The sequence below is a fragment of the Alligator mississippiensis genome, chromosome 7 (genome assembly GCF_030867095.1).
Source record: "Alligator mississippiensis isolate rAllMis1 chromosome 7, rAllMis1, whole genome shotgun sequence".
In the NCBI taxonomy this organism is placed as follows: domain Eukaryota; kingdom Metazoa; phylum Chordata; order Crocodylia; family Alligatoridae; genus Alligator; species Alligator mississippiensis.
The window spans coordinates 1579567-1603426 of NC_081830.1; the positions used below are offsets into that span (position 1 = coordinate 1579567).

Below are 23860 nucleotides of genomic sequence, written 5' to 3' on the forward strand. Positions count from 1 at the left end.
GCTGGGGACAACCCATGTTTCATGGGTGTTGCCCTGTAATTTAATTTAAGAGCGACAGGTAAACATCAGTGTGTGAATCTATAGATTTTTTTTTCAACAATTTCGTCACTATTTGCACTCTGTTTTGCACCAGACCACTGGATTGTGGGTATTTAGGACTCGAAGGGTTGTGATGGAATCCATATTTGTTTGCAAACTCTTTAAACTCAAGCCGGTTGAATTGAGGTCTGTTGTCTGTTCTCACAATTCATGGAATCCCAGGTCTAGGAAAAAGTAATTTGAGGTGAGTTATGACCTCGTTTGCTGTTGTGCTTTCAATCAATGCAATTTCAGGGTAGTGCACATAAAAATCCAGCACCAATACATATTTTTTTCCTGCATGTATGAGTAAGTCAATGCCCACCTGATACCACAGAGCTATGGGTTCCTTCATAACCATCATGGGCTCTTTCCTTTGAGCTGATATATTCCTTTGGCATGTTTTACAAGCCTTTAGAGCATCATTTATGTCATTATTTATGTTCTGCTGTTCCCTCCTGCAATCCCCTGGCATAATGCAACCACTTCTACATAACACACTTAAAGGTATCCAGGGGTGTAGGTTGTAGCCGAGTTGGTCTAAGGACATAGGCAGACAAGGTATCCACACATCTTACCCCTTGTTATGTAGCAGATCCCCATATAACACTAACATTAGCAATTTAGCTTAACCCTAAGAGGTGCATCCCGGTTGGTAGGATTAAAGCAAATATGGTTATAATGTAGAGCTTGGCTGTAGAGGATGGATCTAGTGGTGTGTTTAAGATGAACGCTGGTGGCTTGGCGGTAGGTCTTTTGGTTTCCAGTGTGAAGTAGCCATTGCGAAGTGTCACAGTGGCATCTAAGAAATGAACGGACTGAGTGGAGCATTTAAGAGTCAGTTTGATAGAGGGGTGGAAGTTGTTAAAATCCAGGTGGAACGTCTCTAGAAGTGCGCAGCTCAGGAGAACAGCATGTATCCCGGGTCTCCATCACTTTTTCTCTATGGTACGTCTCTGACTCCACTCTCAGCCCTAGCTTGGCTCACTCCTTCTGCCCCTTTGTAGGGCTTAAACCCCAGGGTGCTGTGGGCACCCTGCTATGTGGCCTTCTTCTCCCCTAGATCCACTACTCAGTTGTCCACTAAATGCAAACCCCAAACAGCACCAGCACTTCTAGCTTATCTCCCCATATGCCATGCTTGCGGAGCTCCTTCTGGTGTGAGAATCTCATCCTTGACTCCCAGGCTCAGATTTATATGGCCCTTGCATCTCCTCCTTCATCCCACCTGGCCTGTCTTGCTGTGAATAGGGCCCAGGTGCTGCTCCCCCCTTCTTCAGCAGCCAAGCGTCCTGCTCCCTGCAGTGTTCAGGCTGAGTCCTGAAGCCCTCTTAACTGGGTTCCTTGCAGGCAGCATTTGCTTTGCAACCTTGTCCTTATTTCCTCCAGATGACAGGGGGAAGGGTCCCCTGTTCCAGCCTCTATGTTACTAGGTGCATCTACTTGCGACATCTGCGTGGTTGACTAATGAATTGCACAGTAAATGCTTCAGTGTCTACACATGCCCTATGCAGGGTGCACAAAACTTACACACTCAGCAGCAGGGTAGTACTTGTAAAATACAATCATGAATCGCCTCTGGAGTAGGAGTTTTTTGCTTTTGGGCACATGTTCAAATGGTGAGGCTGGAAGCAAAAAAACTCCAGAGCATTAAGCTCTGGAGTTTATTCGTCCTCATTAATTGCGCCTTTAGACAATATTTTATTTCGAGAAAAGGTGTTAAATAAACAATGTAATATATGGTAAGCAAATTCTGTTTTTCTTGTTCTGATTTTCTTGTACCAGGAACTGAGGATGTCGAACTGGATAACAGAGAGCCCAAACCTCTAACCGATGATGCCAAGTCTGACCTGGTTGTAAGAGCTGGATCCCAGCCAGAAGCCAATGCTGCAGGACTGAAAAATGAGGTTGGGCTTTTATTTGATTGGGATGGGTGGGCCCTGAGCTAATGTTTTCTGAGCACTAGCAGAAAAATTATTGGTCAGGAAACAGGTGGAGACCCAAGCATCCATCTGACTTGCAAATTCTTATAGGTACAGGTTTTGATCTCCCATGATTTACCTTTCAAGAGCACTGAATACTCAATTTTAGAATGATAGAAAAGTGGGACTGGAAGGGCTCTTTGGCGATCATCTAGTCCAATTCCCTGCCTCAGGCAGAATCACTCCTATCCAAACCTCTCAACCAAATGCTTGTCTAAGCAAGTAATAAAACTATATACAACCCCAAGGCATAGGATCCCAAACTGCCACAAGTAAAACAAGGGGATCATGACAGTCGATCTCTTGCTGCTAAGCAAAGGTTGCTAAAATAGAGTCAAGAGATCTAAGGAAGAAGGCCACGTTTCCTGTTGCAACAGCATTCACATGGGTGTGTCTTTCATGCGCATTAAGGTGGGGTTTCTAATGCGCGTTAAATTTAGTACCTCCAGGGTGAGGTACTAAAGAAATGTGCATTAGGCTGCCTTAATGCACACTAACGAATGTGCATGGTTTTTAAGTGACGCTTATTGTACAGTAGGCTATTTTACTGTGCATTAGCATAATCACACTTTTTTTATGTGCCACTTTAATGCGCAGTAAAATAGGCTACTGCACATTAAAGCACACATGTGGATGTGCCCGGGACCAATCTGACCCTGGCATAAAAATTCCTCCCTAACCCCAAATGTGGTGATCAGTGACCCTGAGCAGGGGAGGAAGACTTTCTAGTCCAGAACATCTGGGATTGAGTTCCAGCAGGAGCACTGACACATCACAGGGAAAATCCCCAGCCTTGGCTGTAGCCAATACCTGACGTTTCTGAGGAAGGTGAGGAAAAAGGGAAAAAAAAGCAAAAACTGGTCCTGTTTAGTAATAGGTGTGAAAGAAATTCCTTCACAGCCCCATTCAACAGCCAGCAAAGCCCAGCAACATGGGGAATACCCACAGTAAAACATAAGCATAACTACACCTAGACCAAGGTTTATCCAACCTCTCCTTGAACACCTCCAGTGATGAAGCGTCCGCAACTCCCCTAGGCAACTATTCCACTGCCTCCCTGTTCTAGCAGCAAACACGTTTCTCTCTTATCCCGTCTAAACCTACTTCGCTGCAACTCCAGGCCATTGGTCTGTGTCTCTTCTAGCTAGAGAGAAAAAGATGCTGCCGCATCTTTCTGCACAGCCCTGCTTGTATTTGAGCACTGTTATCACGTCCCGTCTTAGGCACAATTTCTGTAAGCTGAATCTTCCTATTTTCTTCAGCCTCTTCTTTTATGACTTGCCTCCTCAAGCCCTTCATGATTTTTGTTGCCTGCCTCTGGATGGTCTCTTAACTTCTCCTTTTTCAAACACGGAGCCCAAAACTATATACAATACACTGGATGAAGCCTAACTAGTTATACAACATCATTGAAATTTGCAGTACGGATTCTTCTTGCTTTCGTTTTTTTCCCTATTTATTTTATTTCTGATTAAAACATTGGGATTTTAATGAAACCACAGTTTCCATGGACAGTGCCCCTTTCCCTTCCCCTTTCCCTTTTCCCTTTCCCTTTTTTTGGCACTTCTTGGCCCAACACTAAGCAGACTGATGCAAATGCTGGCCAAAATTATTTAGGTCTTGGTACTTGTGTGCTGAAAAATTGGGGGGAAGGGTGTAGGGATTTTTAATTCCTTCCCCTTAGAACATTTGGAGATTAAAGCATGAGTTCAGTTGCTTAACTATTTGAGTAGCCCAGATTCAGCTTTCTGTCAAGATTTGCCGTAACTAAAGTCTTTGTGTGTCCCATTTTTTTTGCCAGAACTGTCCTGTTTTAGGCTGGAATGTCCCATCAGTTTGGTCACTCTGAGTGAACACTGTCAAATATATGTGTTAGACTCATAGAAACATGAGCATGGGGTGGAAGGGGCCTTAGGAGATCACATCCATCCCACCCCTCTGCTTGAGGCAGGAATCATCCCTGTCTAAGGTGGTCTAACCTAGTGTTTATCTGACCTATTCTTAAAAGCTTCAGAAAGACCTGTCATGCACAACTACCAAGGATAATGCCCAAACCATCAACAGCATCTTTTAATTTGCCACAGATGAAACACAGGCATGGCAGCGCTGCAGTCTTGTTGCAAGGCATTTGTTAAATAGCTTGTCTTTATCAAGACTACATGAATTTTGGCTCCTAGCTTTTGAATTTCATGTTCAAGGGACACAAGGACGCCCATTCAGAGGGCGCTTGCCCTGAAGAAGAGGAAGGGGATAACCAACAGCAGCCAGAAGTATCTATCCATGCAGGTAATATAGTGCAAATAACTGGAACTGAAAAATCTTTATTGAACATTTACATATGTAAAAATCCTGTTATTTTTATACATTTTTATATGTAACCCTGTTTATGTGTACTGTTGATTGTGACCTGCTGTAAGTGTTCTAAAATTTGGGAACACTGGATCCATCCCAAATTTCTAATACCCTCATTAGCATACAGGCTCAAAAGGTTAAGAGCCTGCATGAATTTAAGCCTTAAAAGCTTAAATATATGGCGCAAAGAGGTGTGTCTGCATGTGCATTAAGGTGCCTTTTCTAATGTGCATTCAATTTAATACCTCTGGGCACCCGTGCACATGCCAGACATCTGCTCCAATGCATGCTAATTAGCATGAGTCAGAGCAGAATTGATTAATCGAGTCTGCTGGAGCATGTTAATTAATGTACTCCAGCAGCCTCCATGTCATGTCTATTTAGCATCCCCATGCTTCAAAATGGTGGTGAGGGCACTTGAATTAAAACTCGTCGAACAAGCTTTAGTGTGAGCACCCCTGCTGCCATTTTGAAGCACAGGACGCTGCATACTAGTGATGCTGTGAGCACTTTCATTCGATCGGCTCTCAGACCACTCTAATTAATGTGCCACCCTGGAGCACGAGTTCTGATGACATGTAATGTGCGGGCATTTATATATGTGCTCCGGGAGTTGGGTGCTTTAGAGTGGCTCTGAGAACCGCTTTAATTAAAGTGCCTGGAGCGTCTCATATATCAGCATCCCCACGCTTCAAAATGGTGGCAGGGGTGCTTTATCTAAAGCTCGTCGAATGAGCCGTAGATAAAGTGCCCCTGCCATCTATGGGGATGCTGAAACATGAGACAAAGGAGGCTGCTGGAGCATGGTAATTGCCACGCTCCAGCAGACTTGATTAATCACAGTCGTATGTTAGCATGCTTCGGTGTGCAGTCGACTGTTTTACTGCACCTTAGTGTAATGCCATGGTCTTTTTTGTGATGCTTTAATGTAAATAGTCTACTGCACATTAAAGCGCATTTTGTAGACATGCCTAAGGCAGCTTAAAACTTCGTGTCGCTGGGCTTCCCTCTCTGATTTATTTTTTTTCATTTGGAAGGTGTGCATGGGCTGCAGGAGACAGTTGCATGGAGGACTGGGAGGTTTTATAGTAGCTTTGGCAATTTTGGAAGGGAAGGGCAGGGCACGCAAACCCAGACTGTCAGAACAAACGTGGCAAGCGTGGCCCGAAAAAAAAATCTGGAGTAAGAATTTTTGGGAAGTGCAGATTAATGTAGGGTTGTATCTGTAAGCAAACTGCTTCCTCTTATCTAGGTCCTCTTGTGTTCAGGGAAATGCGATCCTATGGCCATTCTTTGCAAATAAATAGGTTTATACAAGAGACGTTCCTGAGTTCATCAGCGCTTTTTTCCTCCTAACTGGAACCACTTGCAGGAACCTGAATGTTGGCAAATAGTTAAGTTAAAAGGGGTAGTAATAGTATTTCAAGCCAGGATCTCCAAAAGAGAGGTAGAAGATCTCCCAGGACACGGTGGATAAGGTATCGTAAAGCTTTGCAGTTTAGTGTCATGAATTTCAGGACATACCTGAGAAGTCTTAGTGCTCCGTACGCATGAGCTGAGTGCTACTGGCTTAGATGTCAGATGCCATGGTTGCCCTTGCAGAACCCTGCTATTATGGGATAGGATAGATGGAAAGGTGATAGTCTCATTTCTCTCTCTCTTTTCACTTAGAAGCAACTTTAAGAAGGGCCTGTGTCCAAGTACATCCGCTAAGCGAAGGATACTCCGCTGGAAAGGAATCAAGCTCTGGATCCCAACCAGACTGTGAGACTGCCGAGGAAGCAAAAGAGGTATGCATTGTATTCAACTACAATCAGCATCAAGTGAGCCTAGTTATGTCAGGGATTGGCAGCGAAGTAGGCCCAAATAAGACAACGTGGTACCTTAGAAAGGAATCCAAGCTCAAGTCTGGACACCAAAACTCTTGCAGATGGAGCACAAGGATGAATAAAGCACAGATTTGATCGTCAGAAGGGACCACTGAATAAGCTGTTCTAGCCTCCCATGTAACCTGGGTCACTCATGCAGCCACTTGCTGCTCTCTCTCTTCCTCCCAAGCGACTGCTTTATAAAAGCCTTAGTCGAGAGCACTGTGTCAAATGCTCTCCTGCAGATGGTACACCAATACATAGCCCACCTTGAGGACACTTGAGTCCAACGATTGAGACTTGCTTCAGCGTCTCTTAGGGCACTTAAGCATTGCTCTTTAACCATGGAAAGTTGCACGATGATGCTTTTAATGTGTTTCCAGTCGCTTCGTGCCTCCAGAGTAATAGTCAGATTAAATATTTTCTGATTCATTTTAAATGATGAGCAGGTTAGTGGCCTGAAACTAGTATTCTTTCTACTTTGACTACTTCTATTAGCCTGAGATTAGTAAACTCTTTCCTTTTGAAAGTGTATTTTTTCAAGAGGAACCTTGGTTTTGAATGACAGATTTATTCCTGGGAAAGGCTTTCTGTCCATGAGGATTGTTTTGACTTTTTGCCACACTCCCCAGTCAAATGTAAGAGAGGTTTTCACATCACTATCAGGCGTGTGCGCACTTTGCAGATACACAACTTGCCAGATAATATGCTTCACAACTCCACAAAAAGTGGTGGGCTGCCTACCTCCTCTCTGCCATGTACCCGTCCACAGATGCATACGCAGGCAATTGGATCCCAGATACGGCACCAAGACTAGCACCTACATGTTGTGTGCGCAAGTGGCGCCCTAAATGGCCCAAAATGATTTTTGGTTGCTCTCTTTTTCTCTCTCTCGATGTTATGAACATTTCAGCTCCTTTTGGACGTCGCAAGTCAACCCAGAGATTTCAAATAGGAATTCATCAGGCCAAAAGCATTTGGACCTGCTATGGGCTTTCTAAGGCTCGTTCTGACCTGTTCTGGTCTTCACAGCAGGATAACGGATCCATTATTTCCAACAATCAAAACATTAGATATGTTAGATATGATATTAGGTAGCCTGACTCTAATGAAGGGTGCTTTCAGTCTCAAAAGGTTGAGAACCAGTGATCTGAAGATGGCACTCTTCTTGGACAGTGTACTTGTCTGAATTGCAGAGTACCTTCCAGTGACTATCGCCTTGTTCTTGGGTTATAAGAATGGGTTATATAGCCATTCTCAGCCTACCTTCTCCAAGCCATGTATTATTTTATTAATTGAGAGTCCCATGACCTCTGTTCCCATTCTCAGGGCTTCCCATCATTTAAAACCCTCCCTCTGGCTCCACACAAGAGCAGCCCACCTCGGCCCCAGGTTGGTTGGGCCTGGTTCCTGACTATCTCTCTCATTATCAGTTCACATCGAGGTGACTCTCAACCTGAGCTTGCATCCCGTCTGGAGCAGAGTAACAGAGCAAGGCAAATGCAGTCTTTATGCCACTTCAGTACTTACATTTTAATCTTTTTTCCTTTTTTTTTCTTTTTTTAAGACATGCGACTTTGGGCAGACTGGGACTGAGGTGACGCCCTGCACAGGTATCTGTTATATCCTCGGAGCTCTCTGTTTCACTGATCTATGACCTGATGTTACTTGATATTGTTATCAATAATCTGGAAAGGACTATAAAACTTTTTGCCGATGAAATCTGGAAATAGCACCAAATTGCTAGGCACTGAATAAAGCTAGGGACAGGTCAGTTCTGCAGAACAATTGGGATTAGCTGGACTCATTTGAACAGTTGATATTTTAATAAAACCAAGCAGCAAGGTAGGACCAAAAAAAATAGTCCATGCTTACTGCTGACAGGGAAGCAGCGACTCTGAAGAGGTCTTAGGGATCCTGGTGGAAACCACTTGGCCCTGAGACAGCCTCATGCCATGGCTAAGAGGACTAACGAGAACATTTCCAAAGGAGAGTTTGGAGATGTCTTGCAGGAACGTTTTGAGACCTACAAAATCTGTTTCACGGAGGAAGATGCAGGACGCTCCATCTGCCCAATTTGTTAAAGTGCTAGGTCAAGATGTGGCATGGTCATAGTCAGGCTGAGAAGTGATGTGTGGAGGCAGGGTGTTGAAATCCATTCTGCTAGGTTCATGTGAGCCAATACGTAACAAAAGCATGAATATTCGGAGGTTATGGCAGCCACGAATGGTGCCAATATTTATACAGAGCATTCATTTTCCAAGCTAAGAATGTGTCACTTTAAATTATATTCCTCTGGTGCCTGCACATAGCACCCTTTTGGCTCTTAAATGATTTCTGATGATGTTTTTTTACTTTATAGATGTTGCAGAGCACAAAGGCAGCGAAGAGCTCACAGAGTGTACTGCCAGGTTTGTCGAAGGGTCAAAAGTGGGTGATGGGGAGGGCACTCCCAGGGCAGATGGTCTGCTCAGGTCCCCTCCAGCCCTACATCCGTGAATCACTCGGTAAAGAGAAGTCTAAGGGAGGTAGATGTTGTGTTGATCATTTTGCTCTCAGGCAAAAGAAGCTTGAGAAGTAGCAGATCCAGGGAGGAAGCGCGTCTGTTTGTCAGCAATATGTCACTGTCCAGACAACGGCTGGATATTGGGCTCAGATCTCGTGTCCAAATGGGGTTCTGTATCTTGGAAAGTAGGGAGTAGGTTAACAGCGGAGAACTGGGGATTTAAATGCTCTTTTGTTGCCCAACTTTGGCAGTTAAGAGCTGCTGGCAGTTGTGCTCCCCTCTAGATGCACACACACAACCTTGCAGGTGTGTCTAACCTTGGCACAGCAGCTGAAAACATACACCGCTTCCTCCATTCTGGGAGCACTGGGCACTTGTCCCAGGCCTAAGTCCTGCAAGAAGTTACAAGGTAATGGCTTTCTGCTTTGCATTAAAGAGGCCTGATCCAGTAAGTACACTCAACCCAATTCTACTCCTTTGTCCTGTGGTTCACAAACCAACCCAGCACATGAGAAATCCCCACCTCCTGTGAGAGCAGCCAAGCCATCAAGATGTAGGGCCTTTGAGGAGGCATGAGCAGTCCCTTAGTCTCTCCTGCTGAACACCTTTTTGCACGGTATACCTGAGCATGTGTGAAAGCAGGAACCGGCGCTCAGGTGCTTCCGACCTTGGAGGCGAGTGCCCAAAATTGCGAGCTGAGGAGTCATGGTTGTTTCTCTCTCGCACCCAGTGAATACTTAAGGTTGAATATGTAAAAAACAAACAAACAAACAGTTTCTTTCTTTCTGTTTGAATTATTTTTTATGTTAAAATTTCCTTTAACATGTTAAAAATGGGGAAAATATTTAATATTATATGTAATAATATAATATATCATTACAATATATTAATATTGTTATATAATAATATTAATAATATAATGATTATTAATAGTATAATAATTATTATATATTATATAGTAATATATAATATTATATAATAATGATATAATATATTTAATATAATATTTAAAAGTTCAAAGCTGAAGTTAAGTGCTTTGATTGCCTAACACGAGATTTTAATCGACGCGGTGGGGAGCACAGATGGCACAGAGGCATTTTTGTTTTTTTTCCTGTTAGGTGCTTGCCGAATCCATGCTCATCGAACACAGAACATATGACCCTGGAGTTTATTGCTCCGTTGTCCAGTAAATGGACATGTAAGGGTAGCAATGTCAAGATTGTTGTTGGCATCTACAAGGAACCTGGAGTATATGAAGAATGTGCTGATATGCACTTAGCGTAAGAACAACCCCATAATTAAACTATACTTTGATTTCTTGAGTGTGTTTAACCACTTCCTGTCCTCTCAATAGCAGGACATTGCCAGTGTCGTTATCCCCCTACTTTACCCATGGCAAGTTAAAGGGTGTTTTTGGCATGTCCAGCAAGAGCCTTTTTATTGGACCACCTGTATGGTTGGTATAGAGAGAGACAAGTTTTCAAATGCAAGACTTTCTTTATCAAGTCTGAGCAGAACAAGCCAAACACAGCATGCTGTAAAGAACAGGTTTAGGAGAAAAATTCCCAGAGGTCGCAGATGCACAGTTAGCAAAAGAAGTTGATTACTGGCAGATCAAGACCTATCAAAAGGGAGGAGGGTGAAAATGTCCGTGTGCCACGAAACCAATATTCCTTGGTTCTTAGTGTCCACGCAGCTTATGCATTTTTGTTCCCAGGTTCACTTTTTCAAGTTGGTAGGTGGATTTCCCCTGAGTGCAAGGAGAATAAGGGCAGAGCCAGAGTGGCTGTTCTGCGAGAAATGTGCTCTTAATGTGCACCGTTAGGAGGGATGGTGTAAGGTGTTTCTTATATTTTTTCTGGGAGAGGTTCTTGGATATCAATGCTGATATTCAGAGCTGTCCACCTACACTGTGTCAGCTAAAGTCCTTTGCAGGTCCCAAGGCTGTTCATGGTCAGACCTCTGCAAATGGGACTCAAGGTGGCTATGGTCACCCCCAACCCACCAAAAATAACATGGAGGCAGTCGAAACAAAAGGATATATTAAACAATGTTGGCCCGGGTAAGTTGGTCAGGGTCACAAGCCTGGATATTTAGGAAATCCAGACTCTGGGAAATACTAATAGTTGGGCAGAAGTTGATGCAGGTCTCATAGGGGTGGGATAGGTTTTGATTAGTTACTAACAATGGGCACTGACAGATGTGGAAAAAAATGCACTTTACCGGAAGAAGAGGCATGCTAGTTCAACTTGGCTCCCCAGCGTCTGTATAGATCACGTATTTTAGTGGGGGTTTTTGGCACTTTTATCTAATAGCTGATTCAATCAGCTATTAGATAAAAGCCCCCAAATGCCCTGCCAAAGCACCCAATCAATATAGACATTGGGTGAGCCGTAATGCAATGCCTCTTCTGGGCATGCGCCATATTCAGCGCAGGGGCATGCTGAGCTAAAAGTAAAGCACCATTTTTTTCACATCTGTAAGCAGCCTGTGAATTTAGATGGGTGGGACATGGTATGAGCCCTACCCTAGTCCAGCCAGGAATTTTTGGGTTGGGTATAGTCATCCCGCATGACAATTCTCAGACATTTGGAGGGTGCTTATTTGTTCCCCGGTAACAAAATAGTTAATGTTAACATTTCCAAGTTTTCTTTTTCATCTTGAGGGTTAAAAAATGTACTTTAAAACAGAAAAGTGGAATGAGTTAGTTAGCTAGTGCGGTGGTGCCCATACTGTTGGCCCTGTGGGCTGCATGAATGGTGCAGAGCTGGTCCACAGGCTGAATCCTGCATGCTGGCCAGGTCCCACATGCCTGGGTCAGCTGCAAAGCTGTCTGTTTGCTCACATTGAGTCCTGAAGCCAGGGCTGGGCCCCACACTAGCCATGCACCTAGGTGCATGCTCAGATCTGGCCCTCCCCAGGCAGGCCCTACACATCTGAATCTGGCCCCAGCAGGCCAGGACCCACATGTCCAGATCCTGCCCTGTGCTACCCAGGCCCAGTGTGCTGAGATCCATCCCCAAATGCCCAGATCTGGTCCCATGCTGGCTGGGTGCAACTTTGTCCCAGCCTAGGCTTTAAATCTAATGCAAAAGGCCATGTTATCCAGTCCAGGGGGACGGATACCTGTGGTTCTGGCATTTTGGCAGCAGGGGAGCGCTAATTTAGACGCTGCCACTGGTCCCTTGCCACCACGTTGTAGGGAGTTGTGAGTACTGGACAATGCCGTTTCATGCGCTGGACACCAATACCACCCTTTAACGTGAACTTTATGAAACACTAGATTTTAAGGTTCATTTTTATTTACCTCCTGGTTTCTAAGGCTTCAGACTGCATGTAGCTCATATTTTAAAGCTCTCATAATTTCTCGGGAGACCATCACAGGTCCTTCAAGAGAAAAGGGAGCTTGCTGTCTGTTCTGATGATTCAAAGTAAAGAGCTGATGTGACTCGTCTGTTTTAATTTTCTAGGGCCAATAAGGATATTGAGAGAATTATTGCAAAGGGGAGAATATCTCTTTCCAACCTACAGCACGGAAAGCCTCTTTATTACAGATATGGCATCCTTGACTTTTACGATGACAACAGGCCATTACAGTTAGAGGATTTTCCTGAAACATCTTCAAAAAACAAAAAGAATCTCTTCCTTCGAGTTCTGGTTATCCCCGAAAGGACCATTGAAGCAAATGGTAAGGGTTATGCTTTTCACCAGTGAATTGATGAGAGAAAGTGGAGGGCAGTGGTGAGCAGGGTCCCTAGATGTACCTGTACGGTGGATCTTACTGGAATAGCATTGATGTCAGTGGAATCGCTTCTGAATTAAAATGGCGTCACCAGGGGCACCTGTGCTGCTGCAGAAGTGGGAGCAGATGCGTAGGTGCTGCTGGGTGCAAATAATCTGGGAGCAGTATACTCTAGAATAAAGTACTCTAGAGTAAACTCTCCCAGGCACATGTCTACAGATGCAGAGATGTGGGAGCAGATTTGCTGCTCCTAGCAGCAGACTGCTCCCTCTCCCTTTGGCCACGCACCGTGCCCCTGCGTGAGCCTAGATGGTCCACCACACACACAGGGAGGATGGGTGGCAGAGGTGTGTATCTACAGGTGGTAGTGGTGCAACCATGACAGAAGTAGTTCAGTTACAAACACAATCTTCTATCAAAAAGGAATTCAAGAGCAGAAGTTTTCTAGTGCCTCTTGAAATAACAACTAACACTGATAATATCACACCATTGAAATACGGCCCGTGATTAGAAGTGAAAATGCCTGCCCCGAGGTGTTTCGGGATTGGAAACACCATGGTTTGGGGTAGGGCAAAATAATATTTCCCTTTGCTTTTCCCATAATACAGGCTGAGGTGCAGTAAATAAATGAGACCGGAGTCTGGCCAACTCCTTAGACTGTGTGGCCATGTCAAGATGAGCAGGGGCATGTGCATGTGCAAATAGTGGCACAAACTCATGCCCCTACTTCGTGCTGCAGAGCACAATCCTGCACATAGGCTTTGCTGCGGGGCACAAGGTCCTGCTGTGGGCAAACTGCTCCTGGCCAGGCTGAACATGCTGCAGGGGAAGCTGGCTGGAGCACAGGGTGCCTCAGCACAGGGCTAGCTGCTCCATTGGCAACATGTAGGGGATGCATATGTACCCGCTGAGATTGGCAGCGCAAAAAGTGCCGCCAGCAGTGCCTGTGGGCGGCCACTGCTTGCCGCCATCCCCGCTTGCCACTGACACTGCTGGCAGTGTTTGCCGGTGGTCCCCCATCACCGCTGGCCACCAGCGACACTGCCGGTGGCATCTGCGGGTGGTCGCTGACCACCGGTCGGTGCTTGCCACCCTCCTCCACCCACCAGCTGGGGAGCGGCACAGCTTAGCGCTGCCTGCTGCCCCATCTCCCCGTGCTATAGAGCCCCTGGAGTGGAGCAGAGTAGAGCTGGGGCACAGTGTGTCACGAGATGGGGGAGCAGCCAGCTGCGCCCCAACCTGCGGCTGGCTGGGACACGGTGTGCCTGAGCGTGTGCCTCTGCAGCACAGCCTCTGCACTGGGGCCCATGGAGACGGGGGAGCAGCCAGCCCAGAGCTGCTTGTTCCCCCCCTCCGTGGCTGGCTGGCGTGCAGCGTGCTTCTGCATGGGCCATGTAGTAGATTGCCTGCGCCCAAAATCTGTCCTCTTCCATGTTCAAAGGTTTTGTTTGGTTTTTTTGGCAGGAGTGTGGACCCAGTATGATGATACCTGCCATTTTCAAAATGAAGGGTGGCGACTTTTTCGGGGGACGCCATCTGTCAGTAAGGATAGCATAAGCTATGTGGTAAAGGAGTTTCGCCAGGAATGCAAGCAAAACTTCACTGATTTGGAAAGGAAGATTCACTGCTACATCCTTTGCTCCAAAGCCCGAAAAAGATTTGATGTGAAACAAAATAAAACCACTGAAGTGGGCTGTAAAAAGGAAGAGGTATGTAATGATTGTCCAGCATTCCTGGTCGCTCAGAGAAGATCGTGATGGTATTGCTCTTAAGTTAGTTGTAAAACAGAATAGTGTTTCATTGATACTCAGAGGATCATATCAAGCCGAATGTTACTGCTGCTGCTCTTCTCTTCTCCCGCCTGGGGTCTGATCAAAAGGCCATTTGTGTCCTTGAGTCTTTCCATTTAAATCAGAACCAAATAGTGCAATCTAACTCCTGATGAAATAGGAGGATTTCCATCCGCTTTACAAGAAGCTGGTTTGAGCAAACAGCGTGACTCTCTAGCAGCTTTGGATCTAGCTTTCAGATTTACTTTCTGAACTCCAACCCTTAGAGATGTCTGCCAGAAAGGCAGTGTAGCATGAGAATTGGCAAAATATCATGCCTCAAGGTTCGGTTTTGTATGCCTGAAAACCGAACCCTTCATAGGGCAGAGGGAATGTCCTCTGAATCTCTTATTCTTTCCACAGTAATCCTATTGAGCAGGCCAGTGGTGCAGACAGAAGTGCAGCTCCCTGCTAGGACTGAGAAGGCTCTGCAGGGACCAGTCTGAGTTGCAGCGACCCCCCGGACCAAACAGAAGTTCACTGTTGATCCCAGGGCAGAGAGGAATCTAGCTGTGGGCTGGGAGCCTCCCCCTTCCCAGCCTGTTCCTGTTTCAGAAGGGGATAGAGGAGAGGAAGCTCTTTAGAGGGGTTCCCTAGCCAGCCAACCCCCAAAACCTCCGCTCTTGAAAACCCCCAAACCTCTGCTCCCTTTCCCCCCCTCCCGTCCTGAAAACAGAGACAGGCATCAGCAAACAGCAGCTCACAAATCCAAACTTCCCTTACTTTAGGTGATGGAGGTTAGGGCCTGAGTTTCCATATGTTAGTGCAGGGGACACTTCAATGAAAATGAGCACTTTTAATGCAAATTGTGCGGTTTGCCTTCATTTCCACCCTGAAGTTCCTTCCCCCTTACTGGTTCCCGTTGCTTCAGAGCTTGTCAGTACTATCTGCCAAGTCCAGGCCGAGGTAAATACACACCTGGAGGCTGCTAAAGCTTCCTACAAAAAATAGGCAACATCAAGAAGCTCCCAGGTTTGTAGCCCCCAAAACCCCCTCTGCATTGGCTGCCTGACGCAGAAACCAGCCCACCGGTATTCGGGACCATACAATATTATCAGACAAATAGGCTCTGCTGCACTTGAACTTGCACCCCACGCATGTGGAGGGTACAGTGGGTAATTCATGCATCCCTGTTAAAACCCTATGCAGAGCACCCCTTCCCAGGCCACCAGCAATCACCTCCACCCCCTGTACAAGTTCAAGCCCATGTGGACTACCTTGCCCAGGAAATCCTTAATTCCAAAATTTCAGGAGAGAGAGAGAGACGCACACTGGACAGCCTCTCGAATCCTGTGTCAATGCCTTCACGACTAGGCCATTTCCCTCTACGCAACCATTGGCAAATACCTCCTTCTAGCACTCTCTCTCTTCATTTCCGATGGGGAAAGGGATTGACAAAACTGCTTTTCAAATGTGTCGAACTGTCCTGATAAAATATACCCATTATTTCTGCATTTGTCTAGACTGCCAACATCATTTGCAAATTTGCTGAGGAGATCATTAAAATGCCCAAGGCTCCGGATTGCACCGCTTCAATAGTGCAAGAGCTCCTCTTTTCATTATATATATTATTTTGCTACAAATTACCTATACACAGAGGTTTCTGGACAGAGATAAAAAATGTGCTTCCATATACTTACCCACTGGAAGGCAAACTCCCAAACTTGACAGAAGACAGAAAAAGGTAATAATTATGTAACTTTATTGACTTAACATTTTATTGCATTTTAAAGACAATTCATGCTATTCCTTTAAAATATTTTAACTGAAATTTGTACAAAGTACACCGATAAAAAGTAGGAATGGAGTAACATAGAGAGTTGCTTATTATTTATTTGCCATCAGAGAATTTTGATGGTTTAAGACAAAACCTTAATGAACTCATTATGACCTTCTTTCTTTCTCTTTATACATCTGTCTTTGTTTACCTCTTTCACCACACTAGACCTGACCGTTGTTCACTTGTTACAGGAAGTGGTTAACAGAGCTAGCCAAGAACACTTTTTTTTCCAACACAAAACATTGGTTTCAGCAAAGTTGTGTTAAGTCGATACAAAAAACCCCCTGCTTAACACTTAAAGAAGAAACCCCTATTTTTCATACCAAACCAAAATGTAATTTGAATGAATACTGTCAATGTGATTTGAGATAAAAATGTTGATTCACAAGAGAGCATTTTTTAATTGATTTCCATTTTGAAGCAAGCCATTCTGTCCCAAAATATTGAGAGGCAAGGAGTTTTTGTGCTACCTTACGATGGACCAGCCGTATACTTGGGAGACCTGTTGGACAAGCTAATGGGTCTCACGCGTCCTCCTGCCGGTCATTAAAAATATTGCAATCAGAAAATATCATGAACTTGCCCCTCAATATTTCTCAGGATATTGAGAAACTTCAGAACTTTTTCTTTAATTAAAACATCCAAGATTAAGCTTTTGCAGTACGTGGCTAGCAAGCCTCCTCTAAACTCCTGCATCTCTGACTTCTCCGTACGCACTATTGTTGCACTTAAAAGCATTTTTTTTTCAAACCTAGCGCTCTAAGAAATGAGACGACACTCAGCTGATGAATAGCAGAAAGGCTTGCTTTAATAACTCCCAACAAGCTACAAAACTAAATGACAAAAAAAAAAGATTTTTCCCAATATAAAATGAGCTATTAGTCCTTGTATTATCTTACTGCAAAGAGATCTTTACCCAGTGCAGGCAGGAAGCGGTTCTTGTACAGCCACATAACGTGGATCCTTCGCTTGTTGGCTGTGCGGCTTGGTCCTCCCTGGACTGCACACACCCTGCTGGCAGTCCTGTCTTGCTTTATACTGTTTAATTGTATAGCTTTAAAGCATTTTTCCTCGATAGTTGACCGATTAAAATCTGAACAAAACGGGGAGAAAGAGGGCGACCGTCACATTACAATTGTTAAATCGCCTGGCTCCTGTTTTTGGATTTGTCCAGATGCGAAGACTTGTGTTTCTCGCAGCCACAGCGATTTCTAGGTCAGTTATTGGTGATGGGTCTTGAGTGGCCAAAAAGGATGCTAGAGGCAGCACTGGTTTTGGGTATTTGTTCACCAATGGGGCAAATTTGCAATAGCGCGTACCGGTGATGGTCCGCGTACAAAACTCCAGACAGACGTTGCATGACAGAGGCATTGGTAACACCTTAGACACTGGATGCCCATCTGGAGAATGTGTGGAAGTCAGGCACAGGACATTTTTCCTGTATTCAATGCTCTTTTTACAGGTTTTGCTTGAAATGTATATTTAGTCTTCTGTTTTGTTTAGTGAGACTTGGCTCAAGTGATATGTAGATGTAGTTTATAGGTTTTCCCCCAGGCCACCTGGCTTTTTGGCTTGCTCTCTGAGTTTTTATAGACATGTAATGTGTATGTCAGGCCTCTGGCAGTACTTTTAACCATTACTTATTTTTTAGGCTCAGGTGTGGTACAAGGTTGAGGACCGTTGTCATGACTGTTATAATCTTATGGCGTGGGTCTGGCGTTGAGTACCGCAAACACTCCCCTTCCTTTATGCCTGATAGTTTGCAAGCCATCAATGGGGTTTGATTTTCTTGTGGCAGTCTTGTTACTGCAACCCAGTCTTGCCCCATCCATAGTCTTGCATTTCTGTGCGAGTGATACTATCCAAGCTTTCGCAGTTTTTATATGCAGCAACTGTGGTCCCCAGCAGTCACATCTACATGAGATGCTGACTGCGCAGTAAGTAGCTCATTGCTACTGCACGCTAGCGTCACGTGTCACGGAGCGTGACGTGATGCTACTGTGGACTCAGGGTCACCAAAAAGCTGTTCAGGGATGCTACTGCACAATAACAGTGGTTACTGGGCAGTCATTTAGTACTGCACAGTCAGCATCTTGTGTAGGTGCGGCCAGTGTAAATGAACAAGATTTTCATTACCTTGTGCATCGCAGAAACCCTGAACTTGATTCAGCTCAGGATTTGGGGGCATTCATTATAATTAGGACATGGCATAGGATCCTTCTTCCCATGATTAACTGGTTAAACCCATAGGGTGCATCCAGATGAGTGCGCACGTGCAGATCCGGGGGCACACGCCTGCTCTCATACCCTCCTGGACCGGTGGAGGAGCCACCAGAAGAGCAGCTCCTGGACTGGCGGTGCACGGTGTCCTGCAGTGGTGGGAGCCCCCCTTCCCAAGTCCCGCACCCCTCTGTCCTGGCTGGCAGCTTGTCCCAGCCCCAATCCTTCCCTTGTTTTGGGGGTGTTGATCTTCCCTCCCCGCTCTGCCCACCACAAAAGACTTACTGTCATAAGTTGCGGACTGCCTGTTTGGAAGATCACCCCATCCCCTTCCCTTTTCTCAGTTTCTGTTTGCTGCAAGCCTTCCGAATTGATTCGGAGGCTTCTGATTCGATTTGGACCTTTTAATGGGTCTCCCGATCCAATTCGGATTCAGAGATTCGGCCGCCGAATCGGGCCAAATCTCCTCCTAATTGAATCGGCTACCAAAGCGTTGCACAGCCCTAGGGGCTGTGACTGAAGGTAAAAGATGTGGCAGGGAGGGGAAGAACCAAACGCTTTCCTTCCATGCGAAAGAAATGCACACATTTGTCCGGCTGCACATGCAGTCACCCAGCTGTAGACGAAGCTTAACATCGGTAAGAGCTGTGTTTGACAACCCATATACTTCTTCTGGAAACAGTTTGGCTGCATACCTGCTACTCTTCTTCTTCTTCTTTTTGTCCCATTATTATTATTATTACTATTACTATTATTATTCTTCCTACAGTGACTATATTCGTGCTCTGATGTACACTTGTAAGTCCCGGAGCTCTAGCGAGAGTAGGAGTTCTGGCTGGATGTGGCTGATTCCTTTGCTGTATGCTGTTGCCTACCAAGGGCCAACTTCTGAAGCAACACAGAAGCTTCTTCACGAAGAAATCAAGCAGTTGTCTTTTCACTTGCTGGGGACAGAAGGAAAGCAAGAGTAAGTGTGGAAGAGAGATCCAAATGGCAAGGTCTTTCAGCTAGAACAATTTAATTTTTTTTGGAGCACTTCATTTGCTGGCTTAAAAAAAATATCAGTAGCAGTGGAAGATGTGTGGCAGTAGTGTAAATTGTGTGGGAGAGGGTAGGCAGGACACCAGTGAGCTCCCCGGGAGAAATAAATTGCAGAGCAATAAGCTCCACAGTTTATTCATGTCCCATAACAGAACATGTAGATGCGCTCTGGAAGTAAAACACAGAGCTCTTCCTCCTCCAGGCGTATATCCCCCTCATTAAGCCTCGTTACACCCTCTCCCTTGCTTTTCTCTTCCTTGTCCTACATACCTTGTTGCCAAGCTGGCCAGCTTAGAGTAAGGTTTTCCATGCAAGCTATAACATCTAGTACCATTCTCCTTTTATACCAGAAAGCTTTAAAATGATCCCGTACCATAAATGTAATGCTGGATCAGTATAGTAGTTGCATTTGGGGCATGATCCCGCCTAAACTATGCAGAATTCATGGGGAATTAGACAGGCTGGTTAGCAAGAACCTTTGTTTTGTTTCGTTTTAAACCTCTTTCTATTTTCTCTTGTTAAAGCTTTTTGCGTTTTTTAAAAAATTTGGTGCACCTTTAGCCGAGGAGATCTACTTGTGCTCAAGTGTTCACATGCTTGCTGCTTTCCCCTGAAGTGTCCTGTAACACTCGCTTCTGTTATGTCCCACTTACCTTGCATTCAGAGTTAATACTGTGCTCTTAAGGAGAGACACTTTTGAGCAGTTTGAATCATGGCAGCTCCCTTTTGTGATAATGATACTGCTGTATAAATCCCTGGTTGTGGATTGAGGGTAGATAATTTTTTCAAAAATTTTTCATTCCTCTCCTAGTGAACTGTATGATCAAATCCTCTCATTTGTATTCTCCAACCATTTGGGTTGGTCTAATAAAAGATATCAAATTCACCCAAGGAACCTTGTCTCATTTGTATATGCTTTTAACTTAACTTCTTTCAGTATACCGTATTCCTCCAGCATGTTCCTTCCCGTTCTGTCCATTAAGTCTATCTGATAAAGAATTGAATGTATAAGGCACACCCAAATGTAAATAGGAGAACACCCAAAAGATTGGTAGACATCTGCTAAAGTATAGATCATCTGTTTTCACAGGAAAGTTATTAAAATGATCAAGGCTCATCAGACCTTCATTGAGAAATGTGCTCCTCTGGCAAAGCAAATCATCGAGATGCTCACCCTGAACAGCCTTGCCGAGGTGCTTACTCTTCCAATTCGCTTACCGCTTCTGCCTCTCTTGGAGAGGGTTTGCTCGCAGGACTTCACTGAAGGCAAAATCAAGGTAAGGCTGCCAGCCAAGTGCCTTTCTGGGTCAGCTTCCCACAAACCTTTAATTCTTAGGGCTGAATTTTCTACCTCCGACCCCAAAAAAGTTATTGGATCCTGTAGAAAATTTCAGCAAAACCAAAACAAGGAACGCTTTAAATTTATGGAGACAGCATTGTAGGCACACAGGAGCTGAACCTGGAAATTGTCATAAGAAGGTTAAGCAGAGGGAGAAAAAAATTAAAAGAACCTAGATCTTTGAACTCAAAGTCTAGGCCTGGTTGGAAAATTATAGTTTTGCTTAAAATATTTTGGTCAAAAAAATTAAAAACCTGATTTTTTTCCCCCTAACTTTTCATTCACCAGAATCCAAATATTTTCATCCCCAAACATCTGAAAGTTGGAAAAATGACCCCTATCACATCCATTTAGAGGACCTGGTTGTTGTTTTTTGGGGGGGGAGGGAGGGGTTTACAAGAAATGGAGATTATTTAAGAAAGCAGAGGCTTTCTGTAAATAGTGTTGTTTAATCAAAAATCCACATTTTCTTTGAAAAAAAGATTGAAAAATTTTGAGTAGACCTAGTAACTTTCTGTAAGTCTTTAAAGAGGTGCTTTGCTTGAATTTTATTACTTGTTTCTTTATCCAGTGTCCTTCACTACATTTTCCATTGTCTAAATGCAGCTGCTGTGTTTTCCGGCACTGAACTCAGTCAGCCTAGGGTCTAGTGGTTATACTGAAGGTTTTGCTATTGGCTTTAGCGGGATTTTGGAACTGGCCTATTGTTAAACTTTTGGATATTATGGACTCGGTCTCACAATTGCATGATCGCTGCAGTAGTGCAAAATGCTACGTGCTGAAGGTGGCCAGGCCATGTTGCAGATTTACCAGTAAATGAATTTAATAAGAAAAAAGGTTTGCAGAGGTTTTGACTTTTGCTTTGTTTTGCAAAGTGTAAAACTTTTCTTCTGTGTAAACAAAAGGATGTTTCATAGGAGAAACACATGTGCACAATGCAAAAACGTTTTGTTTTCATCTGAAAAAAAGGCCTTTGGTTTCAGGCAGAACTGAAATTTTCCATGAACGGTAATGCATTTTTTGTTTGAATGCCAAAAGCTAAACTACTTTGTGGTGTTGCTGTCAACTCCTACCGCAACAGTTTGGGTGCAGACAGAAGTGCAGTTCCCTGGTCTAACTCATGGTGCTTCACAGAAAGCGCCATGAGTTAGACCGCTCCTCCCGACCCAGCAAACATTAGCTGTTGGTTGAGGAGGAGGGTGGGGGATCAAGCTCCAGTTTGGAGCTGATTCATCAAGAGAGAGTGTGTGCCTGTAGGCTCTTCCCCTCCTCTCCCAGCTCTGGTTCTGTCTCAGGATGGGAAAGGAGAGAAGGGAAGGGAGGAAGTTCAGACTGGTGTTTGCTCAGCCTGCGCTGGAGTGGGGGCAGGTGGATTGGAGCCCCCTGGCTCAGCCCCACTCCAGCACAGTCTGGGCCAACACCAGCTTGAGGTCCCTCCCCTCCCTTCTCTCCCCATCCCATCTTGAGACGGCACTGGGGGCAGGCTGGGCTGCAGCCGCCCAGCTGCAGGAGCAGACACGACTTAATGAAGGCATTCCACTTTGGACTGCCTTCATTCGAGTCTTCATATAATATCTCTTAATTTGTCGAGTGATTGGAGCTCTCTGCAGCCATGCTGCTCTGTTAGGGCATGGCTGTAGAGCACTTCTAATGGGCTGATTGTGTGACAAATGTAATGCTCTTTTGGTCTGCGACTTCTGAGGAGGTAGACACCGAGTATAACCACATAAGCTTTATTCGCTGCCGGCTTTGCGATCGTGAAGGCTGACAGAGGAGACAAGTGCAGAGGCACGCAGAACCAAAGTCTTCCCCAGTGATGCATCCCTTTGATATACATCAATACACCATTAATCCAGTCATTAGCTAAAACACACTCTTAGTCCTTTCTTTTTTCATAACCTTGTGACAAGGTATTTAGCAGAAGTCACAGACTTCATTGGACTCTGACCACGAGCTGTTCTGTGGTGGCCTCGAACTTGCGACCTGTCAACCGTGTACCTTAGCACCGATGCCTGCACCACCCTAGCCCCAACACTTTTAATTGCATAAAGGCATATGTTGAGCATGTGTTTGTGAACTAATTTGAACACTTATAACAAGTCTGTTCTTACAATCTGGAGCTATCTGGCACATAGATTTACTGAATAAAGATAAATTTAGCATTTAGTAATTTTAACTTTTTGGTTATAATTCTCATGTCTTGTCTGGAACTGAGAGACTAGGCAGCTGCTTATCACTACTCCCAGCCTCTCCTAATTCTTCTCAGCTGCATTTCATGGCTCTGTTTAGGTGTAGCAGTTTACCCTGCTGTGCAGATACAGCCCGCTCTCTATGAATATCATGTTTTCAGGGGGCTTTCCTAATTAATCCTTTCAAACCTGCCCAAAAAACGCTATGCCAGTGGTTCTCAACCTCAGACTTAAGACAACCTTTTTAAAAAAAAAAAATCAAGGTACCTCTTAGAAAATGACAGCTCTTACCTTTCACTCAATTTTGACTACAGAAAAATAATAGAGCAATTATTATGTTACAAAGAACTCAGAAAGACCACAACAGGTCAATGCTTTTGATGCAATGTATTCCTATTCAAAGTCTGTAGGTTTACCTAATGAATCGTGGTAGGCATTTGCACACCTAAGAATGCTTATATTGCCCAACACCCCCTAAAAAGGACCTCATACCCACCCTGGGTGCTGTAGCATCCTAATGGAGAATCACTGGGCTACATGTTGTTCACCTCTTTTCACAAAGGCTTTTAATATATGCCCTTTCTTTCATTTCAGGAAAATATTTCTCGTTCTGTTCTGACAGAGCTGGTTGGAAGGACAGAGTCCTGGCTCAGAGACAAGTAAGCAGTTGACACTTCCCACTTCACTCCCCAGATCCATGCTGCAAGGGTCCGGTGTTGGGTAAAAATGGGACCAGGAAGTAGGCTTGCAGGCAGGACTAGGAGTCTGTGTGTCTGCTGCAGCTGGTGCGTGGTGAATCTGTCCACAAGCCACAGTAGCCTGAGCCTATGCAGCAGCCACAGCAGTAATAGCCACCAGCAAACTGTGGATACCTGAGTCCATGTGTCCCCCACTGCTGTTCTCCAGAAGTCAGCAAAGTTCTCCCCACCCAAGC

At 44.8% G+C, this 23860-nt stretch overlaps 1 protein-coding gene across 1 annotated transcript in view; it reads left to right on the plus strand.

Moving 5' to 3' along the window:
• Window positions 1–4262: 4262 nt before the first annotated feature.
• The window catches only part of LOC102576298 (E3 ubiquitin-protein ligase rnf213-alpha-like), a 114096-nt gene continuing 94498 nt past the window's right edge, over window positions 4263–23860 (plus strand). Inside the window, exons 1-11 of the mRNA XM_059731390.1 lie at window positions 4263–4346; window positions 6084–6202; window positions 7848–7893; window positions 8643–8691; window positions 9905–10066; window positions 12257–12474; window positions 13993–14237; window positions 15821–16041; window positions 19127–19324; window positions 20489–20675; window positions 23521–23585. Coding sequence (XP_059587373.1) covers window positions 9942–10066; window positions 12257–12474; window positions 13993–14237; window positions 15821–16041; window positions 19127–19324; window positions 20489–20675; window positions 23521–23585 — 1259 coding nt within the window. The 5' untranslated portion in view covers window positions 4263–4346; window positions 6084–6202; window positions 7848–7893; window positions 8643–8691; window positions 9905–9941. The remainder of the gene's footprint in view (window positions 4347–6083; window positions 6203–7847; window positions 7894–8642; window positions 8692–9904; window positions 10067–12256; window positions 12475–13992; window positions 14238–15820; window positions 16042–19126; window positions 19325–20488; window positions 20676–23520; window positions 23586–23860) is intronic.